Genomic DNA, 20353 nt, shown 5'->3' with positions numbered 1-20353 from the left:
GTTACCTACACAAATTATGTTAATTTGTTTGCGAATGTTTGCGACACTCATACACTTTTTTTAAAATTACAGAATGACTACGCAAATTTCAAAAGTGGAATGTTTTCGACGTGTGGTATACCAACTCCAAAGAATCAAGAACGGATGCTTTGTTAAATTATATAATGGAAGATTGTGGTGCCTCGTCCTTTTCGGAAGACATTATAAAACGTTTAAAAGTAACAATCAGAAGTATTAGCCAAAAAATACAACAAAAGTGGTTGAAGTATGGAAGACAACATGGAGAACGCTTTTTAAAAACGAATTCTTTGTGGTTAGAACAATATATATCACTTCCTGATATTATTACTGAAAGTGTCGAAAGTGTTTCACTACCTGGACCAAGTAGAAGGGTCAGAAGACCGCAAAAAGACTTTGAGAGTGCTAGTGATGAAACAGAAGAAAGGCGAATTGAACACATCCTCGAAACATCGAATCAGGAAGAGAGATATATATATATATATATATCATTAAAGTAAAGTAAAGTAAAGTGTTCCCCTGTGCTTTTAGCAGCCGAATTACAGCTTCGGAAGGAAGGCAAAAGAAATTCAGCAGCAATTGTAAAAGAGCTTTGTCAATTTTCGCCCAGAAGAGGGACAAAGATAAAAATAGCGTGGAAGTGTTTGGTAAGCCCCAAACAAAGTGGACTGTCGGAAGACCAAGCCCTGGCATTAATGGTCGATGCGAATCTCTCGACACATCAATATAACGCAATACGCCATACAACTAACCAATTAAATAAAAATATTTATCCTAGTTATAAGTAAGTCCAAGCGGCAAAACTATTGTTCTATCCTAGTGACATTTCTGTAACAGAAACGTTCGCAGAAATAAAACTGCAATCTCTTCTGGATTACACTATTACGCGATTGTGCGAAGTACAAGAAGATGTCTTGAATTGTATTACAGACTTGAAGACTTTAGAACTAATTGTGAAGTGGGGTTGCGATGGGGCCGTACAAAATAGATATAAGCACAAAATTTTCTGATGAAAATTCCACTGACGAAAGTTTGTTTAGCCTATCAATGGTGACTATTCAATTGTATTCAGTGAACAGCCAAAACCTCAAACACGTCATATGGCAAAACCCTTCCCCATCTTCTACTAGATATTGTCGTCCCATCAAGTTTGTGTTTGCCAAGGAAACAGCGGATGTAATTAACGCCAATCATCGTAATATATTTTATTATTAGTATGAGATATTTTCTTGAAATATGTGTCTCAACCCTTGGCAGTGCTTTTGTATTTCATCTACAACACTTTACAGCATATATAACTTACATATTGAAGGCTAAATAATTTTGTCCAGCTAGATTACGAAAATACCACACTGTGCAGAGGCAGGAAACTGCCAAGGATGATGATGATGACGATAAAATGATAGAACCCTGATTGATTCCATGATAATAATGAACTTGTTCACAACTAATATTTAAAATATTGCAATGATCATGTAAATGCATGGTCACGGACACTACTAAGTTGTAAGAATCCATTAAAAGTCAATGCATTCATTACAACTCAGAAATGTCCATGACTGTACACAGAAGATTGATATATTACATTGCAATGTTATCTATCTCTGCTGTTTTGACACTTTGGAGGGGTTCAAACTGAGGTCTAACCCCTATTATGTCTTACACCTCCTCCACCTCAATTTCAACTTTCCACTTGTCTCACAATGTGTTATTTTCACCTTCTTTCCCTTTCCATTTTCTTTACATGCAAAGACAAAACATTATTTCATAGTAAGGGATCATTGACAAAGTAGTCAGATAAATTACTACTATGATAAAGCCATTAAGAGTATCATAAAACTTGTACATTTGAAGATGGTTTATATCAATACACTTACCTGGCATAAAATGTTAAATGACGCATTTTCCAGACTACTTTTCAAAAAGTTCCTCTTTGGTTTAGCAGTCATGGTTTTGATTTCTCAAAAATAAGTTCTAAAAATAACTAAAGTCTGCTAATTGGATAAAGAAATCAGCACGCACTGTCCTATATAAACAAACATTGGTAGCATCTGGAAGTAGAAAAAAAAAAACATTAGGCAAAAATCTGTCATGGTATTCAGTTTAATTATTCAGGCAATGTAATTATAATATATTTAAATACCAACTGAGGCCTTCCAGGTGGTGTAGTGATAATGTTGTCAACTTGTAATTAAAGTCTCCAAGGTTCGATACCAAAGGGAGGCACACAATGAGGTAACGGTTCCGATTGTTATATGATTTCTCCTGGCACAAAGATTATTTATTGCAGAATTTTGGAAATCATTGTCACACGAAATTTGAACCTTCCTTAAAGTAATGAGCACTGTTTGGACTCGAAAAAAGTTATTTACGTTGAAAAAAACAACTTGAAAATTACCTTACGCACTTCTCATGGACAAGATATTCTCAGTCGACAAGCGACAGTAAATATCGTAGAAATGTTGGAATGGATGTAGAAGTAAATCAGAACCTTAGTAGAATACATTTAGGGACTTCATGTTAATGCTAAGGGAACCAAACCTAACCTGCCTAACCTAACCACGAAAGAATATTTTGAACAAAATCTTCAGTAATCGTTAAAACTCCGCAGCATGTGTTAACAGACATACACAAAATCGAACCATGTAAAAATTGCATTCGTAGCATGATGAAATCGCAATAAAACAAAGGAACTCGGGCCCACAATGATTTGAATTCCACTTTAAACTGTAAGTCCAGTCTTGATTAGCCTTCTAAGTGGACCATATCAATTTTCTTTTCTAGTTTATGGTTGTTATAAGCACCTATGAAAAAAAACACATCTAAATGCTTGTAAACGAGCAGAATAATTCTACAATGAAAATAATGCAAGGAAATCACATGAATTATTCACTTCTTTTCTTAACCACTAGGAATGTACCAAAATAAATTGTTGCCGATACCAATGAACTACCCATTGGGTACAGATCCCATAATTTTAGATACAGAACAAAACTGCACATGTTCCTTGAATAACATGAATGTTTCATTAGATCTCTGGATTAATTTATGTAACTAAATGATTGTAATGAAGTTTCCATTTGAAAAATAACTAAGTTTCCCTTTGAAAAATAACTATGTACTCATATTAACTTTACAAAACAATGACATATGAATCATGTTTATACAAATTCCCAAAAATAACAAAATTGCAAAATACAGTAAAACCTCGTTAATCCGGACTAATGTGGGGGATAAGTTGATCGGTTTAACGAAAGTCCGGATTAACTGAATTAACCCAAAAGAACAGTAGAAAGTGCATTAAAACTCAGTTTATAGCAACAAAAGTTTATTATGGTGTATTTAAAGGGGATAGACCTAAATGTTCGATCTAGCACAAACACATTTCTTCAATTTTACAGAAGAAACTACTTACGGAAAATACTTTCTATAACATTGTACAAGATCTTGAAAGTATTTTCTTTCATTGGGAAGATTGCTATCTTGAATGTTACAAACACTGAAAGATGTATACTTAAATAAAGAAGAAACAACGATTGGTAACAGTTTCATAGATCGGAGACACATTAAAATCGGATATTTTGTGTTTCGCATGGTTCGTACTTACCATTTGTGTATTGCGGAACATAGTTCAAGGTGCCATTATGCTTTTTAAACTGAAAAAAAAATTCACATAGAGAGTAATTTCTTTGACTCCTTTTTTCGCTTCCGTAACACATAATATGGTGGGCAAATCTTGACTACCGTAGAGGGTATGCAGTGTACCCATTCACGGATAGCCCCATGAACCATTTCCAATAAGGTTAGGTTTAGTTATGTTAGGCAAGCATAGTAAAAAAAATGGGTTTGAAACACTGACAGGGGCTTACGTCATCAAACGTTCGCAGCATCCGGTTGTCGTAGGGCAAGCAAATGAAAGCAATGGCAATTGTGCGTCGGTGAGATATTTCTCTTGAAAAATACATGATTTCCCGGTTCAATATATTCCACGATGAAAGAAAATACCTCGACGAATGCTGCAAACCTTGGAGAAACTCATTTCCGTAAGTAGTTTCTTGTGTAAAATTGAATAAATGTGTCTCCGATGTATGAAACTGTTACCCAACGATTTTTTTCACTATGTTTGCGTAACCTTATCTAACACTATGTGAATGGTTTGTGGGGCTATCGTGAATGGTCAGTGTGGCTACATACCCTAAACAGAAAAAAGAAACCATTACAAACTTGCACAATGTCCCGCATTGATATAGAAAGTAATTTCCGTAAGTAATTTCATCTATAAAAATGAAGAAATGTGTTTGCTAGATCGAACATTTAATAAGTGTGTTTTAACAAATATACTGTAAATGGAGGTAACACTTTACTTAAATGGAAATCGAACGATGTTTAGACATGGACACTTCTGGGTTGTAGCAAACCCATTGTCTTTCAATGCAATCACAACAAGTCAGAAGTGTCCGTGACTGTACAAATTGCATGTGAACCATGATTAGTTCGGAATTAAACAAACAGAACTTGAGCCCGATGAAACAGTAAAACTCAATGCGAAAAACCTGAAACATCCGCTCAGCCTCTTTGGCCAAGAGTAACAAGCAATTGGCTTATTCACGTTAACTGAATAGAAATTCATTGGCTACCAGTTTCGAACTCATGTGTGCGCACTTCACCAATATGGCTAACGACCCTCTGCGTGGTATCGATCACATTATTTCTCAACTACAGTGAAAGTGAAAGTTAGAAGCCTACACATGTTATTATGCACGCGTGCACACACACACACACATTATTCGTCCAGTAAATGCAACATTTCTTACAGAAGCATGCTACTCTATGCCATTACTACAGAAGGTGTGGCATATGCTACGAACTAACTTGTTTCATTACCGATTTCCTTGCTATTGTCTCTCTATAGGTATTTGATTCTGAAAACGAAAATGACATGCTGAGAATGTTTGTACTGCACCTCTCCTACATTTCGGATGGCTCCGGCCTGTGGCCAAAAATGCTTTAGCGTTGCGTATGCGCAAAGCAAAGCACAATGTATACAGCTGTACACCGGTCTCCCTTATAGCACAACGCGACGAAAACCTTGCATTCTGACGTCAGAGAAAATATGCCTACGCTGTTAGGTTAGGTCTGTTAGGCTTGATTAGTTCTGTTAGCATACGTACACTGCAAATGTATTGTTCATGCTAGGAGAACTAAATCTAAGCAACCTAACTTATCAACTTAGGCATTTAGCTTTACATTGAAAATTTTACCGATGACGTCAGAACGCAGGGTTCTCCTCCTAGCGTTGTGCGATAAAGGAGATACCCGAACACACATGTACAGATATGCAGACCAAATCTAGGGCAGAGGGTATACTGAGGAAGATTAGTGTTTACTTCGCTGAAAAAATAAACTTAATCCTCTGCATTCTACAGTATTACAGATAGCCTAAATCTATACTACACTTTAAATAATTAAATAAATATCTGCTGCTAACAGTACGCACAGGACTAATTGTAAGACCATCAGCAGAGCACAAACTTTGGATTAACAACTTGTCCATATCTGCACTGCTCTGGTGCTGTATAGTTATTTAATGTGAATGTAACACATGAACCTGTTTAGATATATTTCTGTGTATTCTTTTTTATTATTATTATAACTTATGCTTAAAAGGTGTTAATTATTTTTTGTTGAATGTATTCTTCGGAACAGGAAAATTTGTGAAATCCTCCTTACCATTATGGTAGGTTGCAGGTGGTAACAGGTTACAGTGGACTTCATAAACTAGCAGAATTTATTTTAAATTTCCCTCTGTAAGAATTTAATATTTATTTTCAGAAATATATGCTGTTAGGTGTACAGCCAAAGGCAAATATAATAGTAAGCAAACTGCTCATGGTTCTTTTAATTTTTTCAAAAAATAATGTTACATCCTTGCTGTTTTGAAGAATGGAAGGTAACAGTAAGGTATAGTGAAAACACATTTCACCCGTTTATTTCCTAATTATTTACATTTGTACTTACCTCTTATGCATAGCGGAACATTTTTGAACGTGGTGAAAAAAGCGTAATTTTTCACATTACAAGTATTTATTGTTCGTTGCTAATTCGCTTTCGTTACACACACTATGGCGGGCAAATCTTGACTCACGTTCTCTATCGTCAGCTGATATGCATTGTTTCCAAACTTATAAACCGAAAAATCCCCCACAAACTATTCACACAAGATTTTTAAGCGAATATTGATCCACAAACCATTTACGGAAGGTTAGGTTAGGTTCAGTTACGTTAGGCAAACAGAAAATTAAATTGGAAAAAAAAAAACGCTCACACGTCATCTTGTAAAATTACCGCGTGGTTGCTACACTAACACTTATTAACTGAAAAATGCTGCACAAACTATTCACAGAAGGTTAGGTTACGCAAACAGAAAATTAAATTGGAAAAAATAAACCCGCTCACATGTCATCTTGTAAAACTACTGCGTGGTTGCTACACTAACAGGGGGTTACATAATCAAACGCACGGAACATTTGATTCACGTAGTCGATGGTAATGGTGGCGAGAGCTATCGTGCATCGGAGATACATTAATGTCGAAAAATACATAATTTACCGGCCGAATAAGTTGAACGAAGGGAGAAAACACTTCCACGAGCTTCCAAAAGTCTACAGAAACTCAGTTCCGTAAGAAGTTTCTCCTGTAAATTTTGAAGAAATGTGTTTTCACTATACCATACTGTTACTGAATGGAATTGTGTTGATTCAAAACAGATGCCCTCTACTTATAGACGTTTTTATTTCTATTTAGGTATAACAAGATGACCGGACCCCTCTCCGATTTTCTTCATATTTGACATAGTTACTAATTGAGGCCTGGTAATCACGAATCATAAGTTAAAATTTGTCGAGAAATTGCAAAATAATTGTGAACCATTGACGTGTGGTTAGGTTAGGCAAACATAGTTAAAATTTTGTGTCGAGGTAGTATCAGGATCTAGAAATTGCAAATAATTGTGAACCATTGATGCTAGCCCCACGAACCATTGGCGTGTGGTTAGGTTAGGCAAACATAGTTAAAATTTGGTGAGGCCACAGGACTGCAAGTTTGTGATATGAGTAAGGTAGAAATCTTAGAACCTCAGACCATCTGTAAACAAAAGCACTTGCATACAGATAGTGTTGCCAACTCATGGACATAAAATAAGCCATCCACATAGCCAAGAAAAAATATATTAATCTGCCCATTGGTGCTAATTACTTTTTTTTTTACTTTACAGTGTTGGATTATCTACTTTGCCAAAGGAGGAGGGTGTGCATATATTAGTTGCATTGGATTCATCATTCACTATCTTTAATAATAGTCATGTTAATGCCACATGCTTGAAAAAAATTTCGGTACTACTTTACTATACCGGAGACACCTATCAATGATTTATTTCGCAATTTTTTACATTGCTAACGTACTATTCTGCATTGCGGAACATTTCTTTAGGTGAAATAATGAATTTCTAACGAAAATAATGTCTATTTCTTACATTTACGAGTACTTAGTGTTGTTCCTTATTTCCCAAAAACCATTGACGTTAGCCCAAAAATTCACAATAGCCCCACGAACCATCACGGGGGCGAGGTATGCCTACTAGGTTAGGTTAGGTTCCATTAGCACTCCTTTCGTTCAATTTAGCATATACGGACAACATCGGCTTGTAGCAGCAGCATTAGCACGTATTGTGCTCTCGTGTAGAAAGCAAATGGCGGCAGCAGCAATAGTGCATCGGAAATAGATTTTCGTAGAAAACCACATGCATTTGCATTAAAATGGATCAAAACTACATTCTCGAACAACGCTACAGAAAATGATTTGCGTAAGTACTTTCTCCTGTAAATTTGAAGAAATCCGTCTCCGGTATAGTAAAGTGTTAACAAAATTTCCACAACAGTCCTACTTATGTGATTTTTAGTTCCGAATTTAACTTTACACTCTCCACATGGTAAGAAAGCTCCGTACAAACCCTTGATTTCAGCAAACATATGAGACAGTGTCACTATTTATTTTTACCTGCCTTTTTATTGTAATTTCAATTGAATTTAAATTATCATTTCTATGGAATAAATTTGACCTTTTCTTTTCAGGTTTATAAATATATTAATTTCACATTCTAAAGGAATGGAATCGAGTGCTGAGGAAATTGTTGATGGCCATTTTTTCCATCCACCTTCCTACGAATTTGACATGAACAGTTGATTGGATGAAAAATACTCCTAATATCCAAGATAAATAAATATCTTAATAAATGCATTATTAAGATATACCAGGTTTTCTGACAACAGAGTTGGCAGATAAAACATGGCACACCACCACAAGCGTTTGAAGTTGGATCCTCAAATGCCCTGTGAAGATCGAAGTGAAGAAGTTCCGCAGTCTGATGAAACTTCAGTCACTAAGCCAGTTAATCCAGTTGCGTCGACCTCATGTAGAGCATGCTGTGAGGGAAACTGTCTTAACTCAAAGGAATTGTCTTGGAAACTACATCCCGTATTGGACGACGACATTTTTAGTGACCTCCCATTAGTTGAGGTGTATGTGGGTGACATTTTAGACTCTAAGCAAACTTCAAGATTGATTAAGAATCTGAATGAAGTTACTTCAATTTTGCACCTTCAGCATTTGAAGAGAGTGAAGCGTGACGAATCAGTATTGAAGGTTATCGTTGATGTAGCAGACTGCGAAACCCCTGAAAGTTGCTTCAAAAGATTAGTGGAGAAAGGACTAGACGCTACAGGGCTTAGCAGCCAACTGCAGAGAATATCGGTGCCGTCGTCGTGTCCAAAGACGAGAGAGCAGTTTGAGAAATCAAAGAAGTTTTGGCCTTGCAATTTTCATGAAGACAAGTATCTTGAGAGCATGCTGAATTCGACTCTTTTTACTTTTGAAGAAAGTAAAAAGCAAGAACACTATATGAACCTTGCCTTACAAGGTGCAGCATTGAGTGTGAAAGAAGATGGTGCAGGAATTGGTGCGGTGGTGGTTGATCCGGTCAGGGACCAGCCCGTAGCCATTGGATACGATGTTCGTTACGAGAACCCTCTTCAACATGCCGTAATGGTGGTGTTGGATTTGGTGGCGAGGTCGCAAGGCGGAGGAGTGTGGGACGTTGGGAAAGGCCAGTGGTTCGAGAAAGCTGGAAATGATTGCGTGTCGACGGAAAGAACTGCACGTGCAAACAAACATGCGAACAAGACTCTTCCAACAGTTCCTGCCACGGGACCGTACTTGTGCACAGGCTTCGATGTTTACGTGACGCGTGAACCCTGCTTAATGTGTGCGATGGCGCTTGTCCATGGCAGAGTGAGGCGTCTTTTCTATGGATGTCGTAGCACAGCTGGTGCCTTGGGAACTGTGACAAAATTGCATACCTTAAAGGCTTTGAATCATCATTATGAAGTGTTTCGTGGAATCTTAGAAGGTACATGCACTGAACTGTGTTGCGTGGAAGGTAAATTGTAGCGGTTTGTCAAGAATGCAAAAAAATATAAATTGTGGATGGCATTCCTAGCTTAAAGCTATTGGGTACCAGTTTCATAGATCGGAGACTCATTAAAATTGCATATTTTGTGTTTCGCATGGTCTGCACTTACCAATTGTGTATTGCGGAACGTAGTTCAAGGTGCCATTATGATTTTTACATGAAAACAAATGCAATTTTTCACGTTCTGAGTGCTTTTTTTTTATTCCTTTCTTCGCTTCCGGAACACACAATATGGCGGGCACATCTTGACTCATGTTGTGGGTATGCAGTGTTTCAACCTTCTTCACCGAAAAGTACCTACTATCGTGTTTGTCGCTGGTGGAAATTATACATTATGCACGGGTAGCTGACCGATAGCCCCATGAACCAACCATTCACGGATAGCCCACAAACCATTTCCGATAAGGTTAGGTTTGGTTATGGTAGGCAAGCATAGTAAAAAAAAAAGGGTGGGTTGAAATACTGACAGGGGCTTACGACATCAAACGTATGCAGCATCCGGTTGTCGTAGGACAAGGAAATGAAAGCAATGGTAATTGTGCGTCAGTCTGTGAGATATTTCTCTTGAAAAATACATGATTTCCCGGTCAAATAGATTCCACGATGAAAAAAATACCTCGACGAATGTTGTCGACCTTGGAGAAACTCATTTCCGTAAGTAGTTTCTTCTGTAAAATTGAAGAAATGTGTCTCCGATGTATGAAACTGTTACCAGCTATTGTTATTTTTTCCACATTCAAGTAAATACAATTATGTGTGTAAAAGTTTTCAAAGAAATATTAAATATTTTGTCCATTTTTTAAATTTCTAATAAAAATAGTATTTTAAATTTTGAACATCGATTGGGCTTTTTTTCAATATATACCAGATCAGGACTTGCACTTACATTAATATGCATTTGTGTATATTTTATACATATCTAAATTTTAGCTTTGGATACTGAAAAATATATCTTTTGTTGTCGGCTACTGTCCATCTTGTACCGATAGTACAGTACAATTGGCTAAGCAATACATGTGCATCCCACTGTACTTTCAGGGAGACTAGATGGACAGTAGCCGACAACAAAAGATATATTTTTCAGTATCCAAAGCTAAAATTTAGATATGCCGTCAAGTCTCGTAGCAAATGTCAGAGAATGCTCTGTAGAATGCAACAGAAAAATAAATTAAAATGGTCATGTACAAATTGTAATTGTGTTTAATTTATTTTTCTGTTGCATTCTACAGAGCATTCCCCGACATTCGCTATGAGACTCTGTGGCAAGCGGCCCGGCATCAGCGCTTGTCTTTTCCGGTGAACGGGGTCCGCGACAGTCGCTAGAGTCTGCTATTAAAATAACAGTTTTCATATTGTGTACTAACCTTGACTACAGAAGGTGTTGAAAATGATGTCCCTCTGTTCGTCTACTGTAATTCTCCTGATTTCTCGTACAATACTCTCTTTTAACTCGCGGATTGTCTTGGTATACTTTATTTTTAGATTTTCGCATTTAACTTTCCACTTTTATTCAGAACTGACCCTGTTACTCTAAACTTTTTTATGAGGTTTAATATAGTGGTCCTATGTGGAACAGGAACACCAGGAAATTTCGTTGCAAAACGTCGTCGCACTTCTCCACAATTCCTCTTTCCGAAGTAACACACGACACAACACAACTTCCGAGGGAGGATTATACTGGCGTCAGTCTGCAACGTCAACAGAAAGGGAAAGAGAGCGAAAAAAACAGACTGTCGCGGACCCCGTTTACCGGGAAACACAAGCGCTGAAGCCAGGCTGCTTGCCGTCGAGTCTCGTAGCGAATGTCAGGGAATGCTCTGTACTTGTCTTTAAGGAATAGATTTTTAAGTAATCTGATTCCTGATTCAGAGCCTGTCAGCAGCTTGATTGGAGTTTTGTTTCAATACTTGACATTTTCATTGGGTGAAACAAAGCATGAACATGGTGATGGACAATTTGTTTGGTAATACTTATGCATCCCACTGTACACACTTATTCTGCTCAAAATGGGAGATGGAATCTTGATTTTATGTTTTTCGTGGGACCAACTTTTAATGGAAGGAAATTTTATAAGATTTATTAGAATCATGAATATTGAATGCATATAATGTAAGAAAATGTACATATCCATTAATGTAAAATTGGCATTCCACTGTACATGTCCCCAAAAACAATCTCGAGTATGAGAAACTTGATATAAGTATGTACATTGGGATCGATGAGTATTACCGTACAATTTATTTCACCCAATAAGAGCTTCAAGAATTAATTCAAAACAAGCTGTTGACAACTTCTGCACCAGCATATATAAAAATTCATCGCTTAAAAACACACAGGATATAAGAGAAAAATTAATGAAAATATTCATGGACAATTTGCATGGTAATACTCATGGATCCCACTGTACACAGTAGAACCACACATATTTTAAATTTTCTACATTTTTAATGTTTTCACAGTATTGATGCAGTGTTACCGAATCCCTTTGAATTACAATGATGGAAGCATGGGATTTGGAAAACAATGTTACCAATGTAATTATATTTGCTCAGATTTTTAAAATGTGGAGCAAAGAAAGGAATACGATTTAGTAACGTTGCACACTTGCATTAATAAAAGACATAGATATTACAAATATACTTTAATTTTACAAGGTACATTTATCATACAATCGTCTTTTCTCGTCATTACATCTGACCTAAAAAAAATTCTTCAGTAAATTTGTCATGTTTTATTATATACATTGTCTATCCTGGAACATTTTCATAACAAAATAGTTAATACAATTTTTGTGTTTAAGTTGCACAATATGTATATAATTATCTATTCAGAATATAATGACTTCATGTTGAAAGTAAATCAAGTATATAAGAGCACACTGCAGCCTAAAAATAAAATTTAATTGCGGCAATTTATTTTCCATTGTAATCAACTAATAAAATTGTTTTTTGTTATTCTCTCGCAGCCCATGTAACATTCACTAAAATGTACTTAACATTATTTCATGTTGTTACATTGGTGTTTACCATGTTTGACAAGTTGTAGTCACTTTCTCTGAATCTTGAATTGATTGATCAACAATAAGTTTTTTTTTAACTTATAAAAGTACAATTTTTGATGGTACTATATTACATTTTGTTCTTTAATTCTTAATCTATTCATCTTAACTAAAAACAAGAATTTGAAATGAAAGTTAGCTGCAGAAACTATTTACAGAAAACTGTTAATTTTTAAACACAGTCAGTGTCATACGTCGTAACACATATGGCAACACACAGCATTCATTCGCATATGGACGGAACATGCATACTCTCATTCATGTAACGTAAGTTAAAATTTCTATCAAAATATACACGTCAACAGAATCATTGGCATATGTAATAATAAAAAAAATATCAACAGCACCATCACAGAAGTACAAAAATGCCCCACGCACAAAGCGGTAAATAAAGAGGTGATGTGTCTTTTGCACAGAAGAATATGTTCCAATACAGAAACAATGTTAGGTGTCTAACATACCAATATGAAAGATACCTCGGTAAGTAGATTGTGAATTAAGTGCTGTGTTTGTGTGTCCACAGAACAGACTAGGACCTCATTTCCCGTATTTCACTGCATAATTATTGTAAATTTTATGCCTTTTTTTTAAAAAAAAAAAAATTATCATTCATTGCTAATCGGCCCTTTGTGTAACATTAGTATGGGATACTAGTGAAAATACGTTAAAATAAAATATAGTCCAAATTAACACACATTATTTCTTCATCCCAGTTTAGCGAACATTTTTCTGGTCTGAAAAAGTTAAAATATTTATTATTGATTTGTGCATTATAGTTGAAAACCTTGTTGCGAAGCATGGACTTAATCTTCTGTGTACAAAGATTCTGCGCTCCTGTCATTGGTTTCGTTATCTGATGTTTCGATGCAACGAATGATTATAAATAGGGTGACCATACTCCTGTTTTGACTGGGACAGTCCCGTTTCGGAGACATGACCTGTTGATATTTAAAAAAAATCCTCATTCTGTCTCAATTTATAAAAGTCTATCAAAATTTGAGACCTTTCATATTAAACAAAAGGTCGATGGAATTTTTAAACTAGCGCTATGGCAACACTGTTTCAACGGACATCACGTTTTATGCTGCTTTATAAGGTTTCAGTTGTGTGATCCATTCGAAGGGTTAAACTGATTTCCTTGTTTTTGGGTCAAAATATTATGGTCACCCTATTTATAAACCAATTTTCGGACTGAAAAAACAGGGTGCAGCAATTATACGGTGAAGTACGGTAATAGGATGAAGGAAGAATCAGGGGTGGATATAGACGAGTTACGAGTACTGGGAGAAGAAGAGACTTTGCGCACTGATCCAGCTAATGCATGTGAACGAGTGATCCACAACAAACCTGAGTGGTAGATGGTGATAAGAAAAGGCATCTTGAATCCCCAAGTCAGCGGAAAAAAAAATCTGACATTTGATTTTTAGTCCAAAGCCAATGATTCCCAAGCAGCTGTACTGCTGAAGAGTTCAACACTGTCCCTGTTCACGACATTGAGCTTCTTCATCATCATCATTCATAAGATGAGTAACGAAGGGCAGAAATTCTATTTTACTGCAATTTGAACTGGCCTACTTCTGAGGGTTGTTATAGTCCACGTACACTCGCACGACTTCTCCAGAGTATTTCCGTTGCGACGGCATGAAGTAGAAGTCCGGCTGCAGCTCACTCGGGGGTCTCGAGCCGTTGTACGCTCTCATGCCTCTATCGTGAGTGTAGTAGCCGTTGTTGTGGTGAGCGGAAGGCTGGTTGGTGCGCGGTAAAGAGTACGTGCTGCGTTCGACGCCTCGTGGTGGATATCCGCCTTGCCGGGGAAGTCTTTGGAGAGAACGGGTGTCTCCGTACGGTCCGTTTGAAAATCCATTTTGTACGGAGTTCTTGGAACCAGGTGCTGTCGATGCTCGGGATGATCCATTTGTCACTAACTGCTTTTCATCTGCTTCAAAAGTCTCGAATGCATAATTTGTATTGGCCGTTGAGTAATCCTTCCATGCTGAATTTGGTATTAAGTGGTCCTAGAATGTATACAAGAATCCATATTAATTTTTTTTGTGACACATTTGTAACAACAATACGTTACACAAACAAGAAGAAAAATTGAATGTGGAAATTTCAAGATTTTGTTAGGAAAATGTAATGTAAGGAAAATGTTAATGTTTTCAGTTCACCTTGTTTTGTTTTGTAATGTAATCGTGTTCCTTACTCATGAGGAATGGTTCCAATATAATATTAGTAGAGGCATGCATATTTCGTTTTTGACGAAATGTGAAATAACACATTCTAATGTTAATTTTTCATGTTTCTGAAAGGTGTGAGGTGCATTTTCCTACCCTATTTTGTCACGAAATGATGTGAAATAGACTCTCAAACACGAAATTTACCGTTTATATACCGACACACCACTTTCTGAAGTCTGAAGTATCCTGTGAGTTATGCAATTCACGAAAAATTGATTAATTCTGCTGTAAATATTTGAGAAGCAAAAATGGACCCCTTTACCCAGGAATAAACTTAATATTCTGGTAATGATTTAATGTGCTATTAGAAGGGATATGTTTATTCTGTGTAATAGTGCAGTTTCTAAATCAAATTTGGGACCAAAATGTAATTTTATATGGCACTTTTTCACCGCTATAACAGCGAAATATCATTTCATTTACCGCTTTTGAACCCGAAATTGACTGTTTTTGTACCGAAATTTTGCTTTTTTATTTACCAAAAATATGTGCCTCTAAATATTAGTAATAAAAGAAGCACCTACAAAAACAAGCATGTATGCTCATTAAGACACCAAATATGATTATCCAAAATAAAGAAACAAAGGAATAAGCCTGCATGTTGTGTATATGGTACATTCCAGCATAATGTAAATAACATTCAAATAGCACTTTTACACTTTGTTATGCCTCCATACAGTCAACTTTACTCAACTGTAGACCGTTTATTTTGAAGAGTGCATCAAGAAAACAATATGAAATTTCTTGAAGCTTTCCTAACTGTTTTCTCGTGATATCAACCAGGTGATTTCCAGTTAGGCTTCCATCACTGGTTGATATCACGAGAAAACCTCTTCATGAATTTGTTGTGACCTAGATATGTAGTGTTCAGGGAAAATTAAATTTCCTGTGAATGTAATATGGCTTTATGCCCTAAATTTCTGGCTGTAGAAGGTTGTCGTAAGCCCAATGCGTGAAAATGTCTTCAACCTGCTACAAGGGCACCAACTTTTGAAAAACATGGTGTGGCCTGAAACACTTATTTATAAGTTCACACACATAGCATGGATATTAATGCATCCTTAGGTATTTTTTTAAAAAAATGTTAATTACTGATTTCAATAAGAAATTCATCAAGAATTATTTATAACAAATATATGTAATAAATAGGTTCTAAAAATCCTAAAATAGGTTCTAAAAATCCTAAAATTGGTCCTAAAAATTCTAAAATAGGTCCTAAAAATTCTAAAATAGGATCTAAAAATCCTAAAATAGGTTCTAAAAATCCTAAAATAGGTTCTAAAATTAGTCCTAAAAATCCTAAAATAGGATCTAAAAATCCTAAAATAGGTCCTAAAAATCCTAAAATAGGTTCTAAAAATCCTAAAATAGGTTCTAAAATCCTAAAATAGGTTCTACAAATCCTAAAATTGGTTCTAAAAATCCTAAAAATCTAAAGTTCGGCTCGAAAAATCCTGAAGTAGATTCAAAAAACTTAAAATAGTTCAAAATTCCTGAAAAGTACTGGTATAGTCACTGGCAATGAAAATGGGACACCTGTATCCTGAAATACGCACTATCTTGCATAACATTATGTGCATTGCCTAACTCTACGGCGATGGCAGAACTTACCATTGGAAATTTGTTATAAAAATCCACTCTTTGCCATATAGTTGTCAACAATCGTTTTTTCATGTTATTGACAGTCAAACTCTGAAGTGATGCGAAAGTGAGCAAGACCACACAGATCAGACCACTTTGGATTGTACAGGTAACAGTGGCACCAGATATTATGTTTTGTTTAGAGCTTTGGAAAATCACCATGGACTTGGAGAAAGTCTTGTGCTATATTGTATGTTCAACTGCATCAGAGTTGCAACCACAAATTTTTGTCTGGGGGAGGGTGTAACAGTATGGTATAATGAAAACACTTTTGGAAGCTCGTGGAAGTGTTTTCTCCCTTCGTTCAACTTATTCGGCCGGTAAATCATGTATTTTTCGACATTAATGTATCTCCGATGCACGATAGCTCTCACCAGCATTACCGTCGACTACATGAATCAAATGTTCCATGCGTTCGATTATGTAAACCCCTGTTAGTGTAGCAACCATGCGGTAGTTTTACAAGATGACGTGTGAGCGATTTTTTTTTTCAAATTTAATTTTCTGTTTGCCTAACCAAACTGAACCTAACCTTCCGTGAATGCTTTGTGGATCAATTTTCGCTTAAAAGCCTTCTGTGAATAGTTTGTGCGGCATTTTTCGGTTTATAAGTTTGGAAACACTGCATATCACTGACGATAGACGTGAGTCAAGATTTGCCCGCCACATTGTGTGTAACGAAAGCGAATTAGCAACGAACAATAAATACTTGTAATGTGAAAAATTACGCTTTTTTCAGTGAAAAAAGCAAAATCCCACATTCAAAAATGTTCCGGTATGCATAACAGGTAAGTACAAATGTAAATAATTAGGAAATAAACGAGTGAAATGTGTTTTCATTATACCATACTGTTACCAGGGGAGGGTAAATACAAGGATAAACATAATGACATTATAATTATTATTATTACTAGTATTAGAAGTATCAAAGACGTGATTATTCTCAAAGAGGGGGTAGAAGTCTGTGCTAAAGCATTTGTTTGCATTAGCAATTTCACATTAGCTAATAATGGAAAACAAGCACACAAACTGTATTCTTTAATGGCAGAAAATGAATGATAAATAAATTCAGAGGATAATTATTTTTATACATAACATGAATAACTTTCATGTACAAGATATGTATTACACTTATGCAACATGGTAACACTAAATTGTGGACGTATTCAAAGTTTATTCAATACATATATACAACACACGTTGCTTAAATACATTACAGAAAACAATCACAATGCGAGCAAGAAAATTTTTAAATTCAATTTTTGCAACTGAAAACAATATTGATTTAATAGGTTAAAAAAAAAGGTAAAGTGCTCCCCTGTGCTTAGCACCACGCCATGAAGGCGTATAGAGGTTTTCCCCCAGGTACCCATGTCATTCGACGCTGGGTGGACACCGGGGCCGCTTCCAACGTTAGAAAAGTTCCCGGATTTGAACCGGCCGGGGATCAAACCCGGGACCTTGAGCATGATAGTCAGACGTGTTACCGACTGAGCCACCGCGGCCAAGTCGGGCACAAATAATTGCATGGGCACCATGGCATTTTTTCTTTTACAATTTTTTAAATTTAGATCGCTCGGCATCCGTGGCAGACTCCCCCTAGGTACGTCTATGAACTTGACGAGACTGAGAAAAGCAGGGATTGCGAGCAAGAAAATTTTACGAAATGTATTGTTATTTGCATAAAATTTGAAATCGAGTGGGGCAATTGCTCCTCTGTGCCCTCTGCAGGTGCCCTTGGCCATCAACGTTTGCGCCACTGAACTGCATGCCTTTTGCAATATTCATTGTTTTATTTCTATTGGCACAAAATTTAAGCAAACACATGTAAATCTCAGAATAAAATATGTAAATATCATATGCACAAAGTTTAGTATAAATATAGATCAATATTTTTAGATAGTTGTTATTTAACATATTGGAAATTGCCAGATTTTTAATTTTGTATGTGTTATGATACGCATAATTTGTAAACATTTTTGTTGTTTTTATTCCATTAATATATAGAATTATGAGCCAAAATTTTATAAGGGAAGGAACAACATGGAATTTTAACATATAAAGTTTACTAATACCAGTAAGCATAGCTCAACCGTATGCCAACATTTTCATACAGATTATGTTTTTTTATGTACTTTACTTCCTCAAGCTTTCACCACACGTGGCTTCCTCAGGAGTTTACACAAGACAATAGCACTTACTTCTGTGTACCTTTTTAACCTTTTCTACAATCCACCTTTTATTGTGTATTATTTTAAATCTTGTCCATCTTCATGACGGAGCCACATGGTGTAGTGAAAACTTCAGGAATTGAAGATACATGCCGGTTCATTGACATGCTTAATTGGTGTACATAACGAATTGACTACAATGGTCTTTTGTCTTATATAATATAAAATATATTATTCAAAATAAATGTACGTGAATCGTCATTATATACACACAAACAATAACAACATGGTAGAATTGTGCACTCAGTCATTGCAGGTTATGTATATAATATAGCATCAGTAAATATTTTGTGCTTTTACTGATAATGTGCTACATCGATATGCCTATATTGGCCAATAGAGTACAGTGTTATGCATAAATATTACCAGGCAAATTGCCCAGTGCTATCTTCATGCAACCTACATTTTTTTACGGAATGGAACTGTACTGATGTGGATGCTGAGGATAATGTTGCATAAAGGCAATGGACAATTTGCATGGTAATATTACTTCATTCCATTCTACAAATTAATTTATTCCATCCATAATATTCATATTTCTCATTAGCGTGCAGTTTTAATTTGACATTATCCATTGTTTATTGCTCTTAGCTCTGCTTATTCTAACATTACATTTCGATCGAGCACCTCTTCTTTCGTCTTCAGATGAACAAATTTCTTTTTGCGGGTGATGGGGATCGAACCTACATCAGACCGGTGATTTTACTACAAATCCAGTGTGCTAACCACTGCACCGCCCAGAATTCTGTATTAATTTTTGTTCCACTTGTGCAAATATTTCTATTTCCTGAGGGAAGGGAACCATATTTGCATGATTTCTACACTGGTGTGACTGTAAGTCACATGAAAAGAGCATAATTAGTACAGAAATTGTGGGGCACCATGAAGTAATGGTTAGCGCGCCGGACTTTTAGTAGGTTCACCCGCAAAAAGAAATTTGTTCTCCTGAAGACAAGTGAAGAGGTGCGCTCTCTCGAAATGTATTGTCAGAATAAGTATAGTTAAAAAAGATTAAGTTTCCCGTGCAGATAACAGTGTGTCATGAAGGCACATTTAAGGGATGTGGGGGTATGTCCCCACACATTCTCAGCCATTTTGGAGATGATGTGATCAGCACCCTGTTCCAGCCACCTTTACCCCCCCCACGTACCCATTGATTTGAGGCTGGGTGAGCCTTGGAGCTGCTTTATGAGGACCCTGAGGATCAAACCTCGGTCTCCCACGTGGCAGTCAAACACCCTATCGACTATACCACTGCGTCTCTTAGTATAGTTAAAAGCACTAGGCAATGGATAATGTCAATTTGTAGTGTGAGAACCAAAAAGACGTAACTCCGATTTATCAAATTTACAGGAGAGACTAAATAATGCAGCCTTAGGAATATGTCCTTCTTAAGAGGAGTCGGAGATCCATGACACCACCTTACTGACAGGCACGTATCTAGAAATGTGTTTCGGGTGGGGGAGGGTCTGCACCAAGTGTCTCAAAATAATAATAATAATTTTTAAATAAAAATAATTATTATATTAAATTAATTAAAATATTCAAATTTATTAAAATCATATTTTTATTACATGAATAGGTAAAAGGACGGTATAAGAATAGTGATATAACAGCATGTATTCATTATTTACTTTACGTG

The 20353-nt window shown here is 36.1% G+C and overlaps 3 protein-coding genes across 8 annotated transcripts in view; 1 reads left to right on the top strand and 2 right to left on the bottom strand.

Moving 5' to 3' along the window:
* LOC145981873 (man(5)GlcNAc(2)-PP-dolichol translocation protein RFT1) overlaps positions 1-5063 on the bottom strand; it is a 64758-nt gene extending 59695 nt beyond the window's left edge. The window contains exons 1-2 of one of the 2 annotated variants that reach the window (XM_083115333.1): positions 4903-5063; positions 1896-2069 (exon numbers count right to left, since the gene is read on the bottom strand). In XM_083115333.1, coding sequence (XP_082971459.1) covers positions 1896-1967 — 72 coding nt within the window. In that variant the 5' untranslated portion in view covers positions 1968-2069; positions 4903-5063. Of the gene's footprint in view, positions 1-1895; positions 2070-4764; positions 4852-4902 lie in introns of those variants that run through there. The other variant, XM_083115334.1, reaches the window with a different exon arrangement.
* A 588-nt stretch (positions 5064-5651) lies between these two features.
* On the top strand, positions 5652-10382 carry LOC145981677 (tRNA-specific adenosine-34 deaminase regulatory subunit adat3). 3 transcript variants are annotated; one of them, XM_083115063.1, is made up of 2 exons: positions 5652-5755; positions 8148-10382. In XM_083115063.1, exon 2 carries the CDS (start codon positions 8362-8364, stop codon positions 9520-9522), a length of 1161 nt encoding a protein of 386 aa, XP_082971189.1. In that variant the 5' UTR covers positions 5652-5755; positions 8148-8361; the 3' UTR covers positions 9523-10382. The 3 variants fall into 3 exon arrangements, with proteins under 3 accessions (XP_082971189.1, XP_082971187.1, XP_082971188.1); XM_083115061.1 differs by having other exon boundaries at positions 5695-5825; XM_083115062.1 differs by having other exon boundaries at positions 5695-5892.
* A 1788-nt stretch (positions 10383-12170) lies between these two features.
* The window catches only part of nahoda (DOMON-like domain-containing protein nahoda), a 309215-nt gene continuing 301032 nt past the window's right edge, over positions 12171-20353 (bottom strand). For 2 of the 3 annotated variants that reach the window (XM_083115355.1, XM_083115356.1), the window contains one exon: positions 12171-14617. In XM_083115355.1, coding sequence (XP_082971481.1) covers positions 14174-14617 — 444 coding nt within the window. In that variant the 3' untranslated portion in view covers positions 12171-14173. The remainder of the gene's footprint in view (positions 14618-20353) is intronic. The other variant, XM_083115357.1, reaches the window with a different exon arrangement.

The sequence above is a fragment of the Lepisma saccharinum genome, chromosome 30, assembly GCF_977018435.1.
Source record: "Lepisma saccharinum chromosome 30, izLepSacc3.1, whole genome shotgun sequence".
Classification (NCBI taxonomy): Eukaryota; Metazoa; Arthropoda; class Insecta; order Zygentoma; family Lepismatidae; genus Lepisma; species Lepisma saccharinum.
The sequence above is the reverse complement of the archived record's forward strand: the minus strand, read 5'-3'. Positions and strand labels throughout refer to the sequence as shown.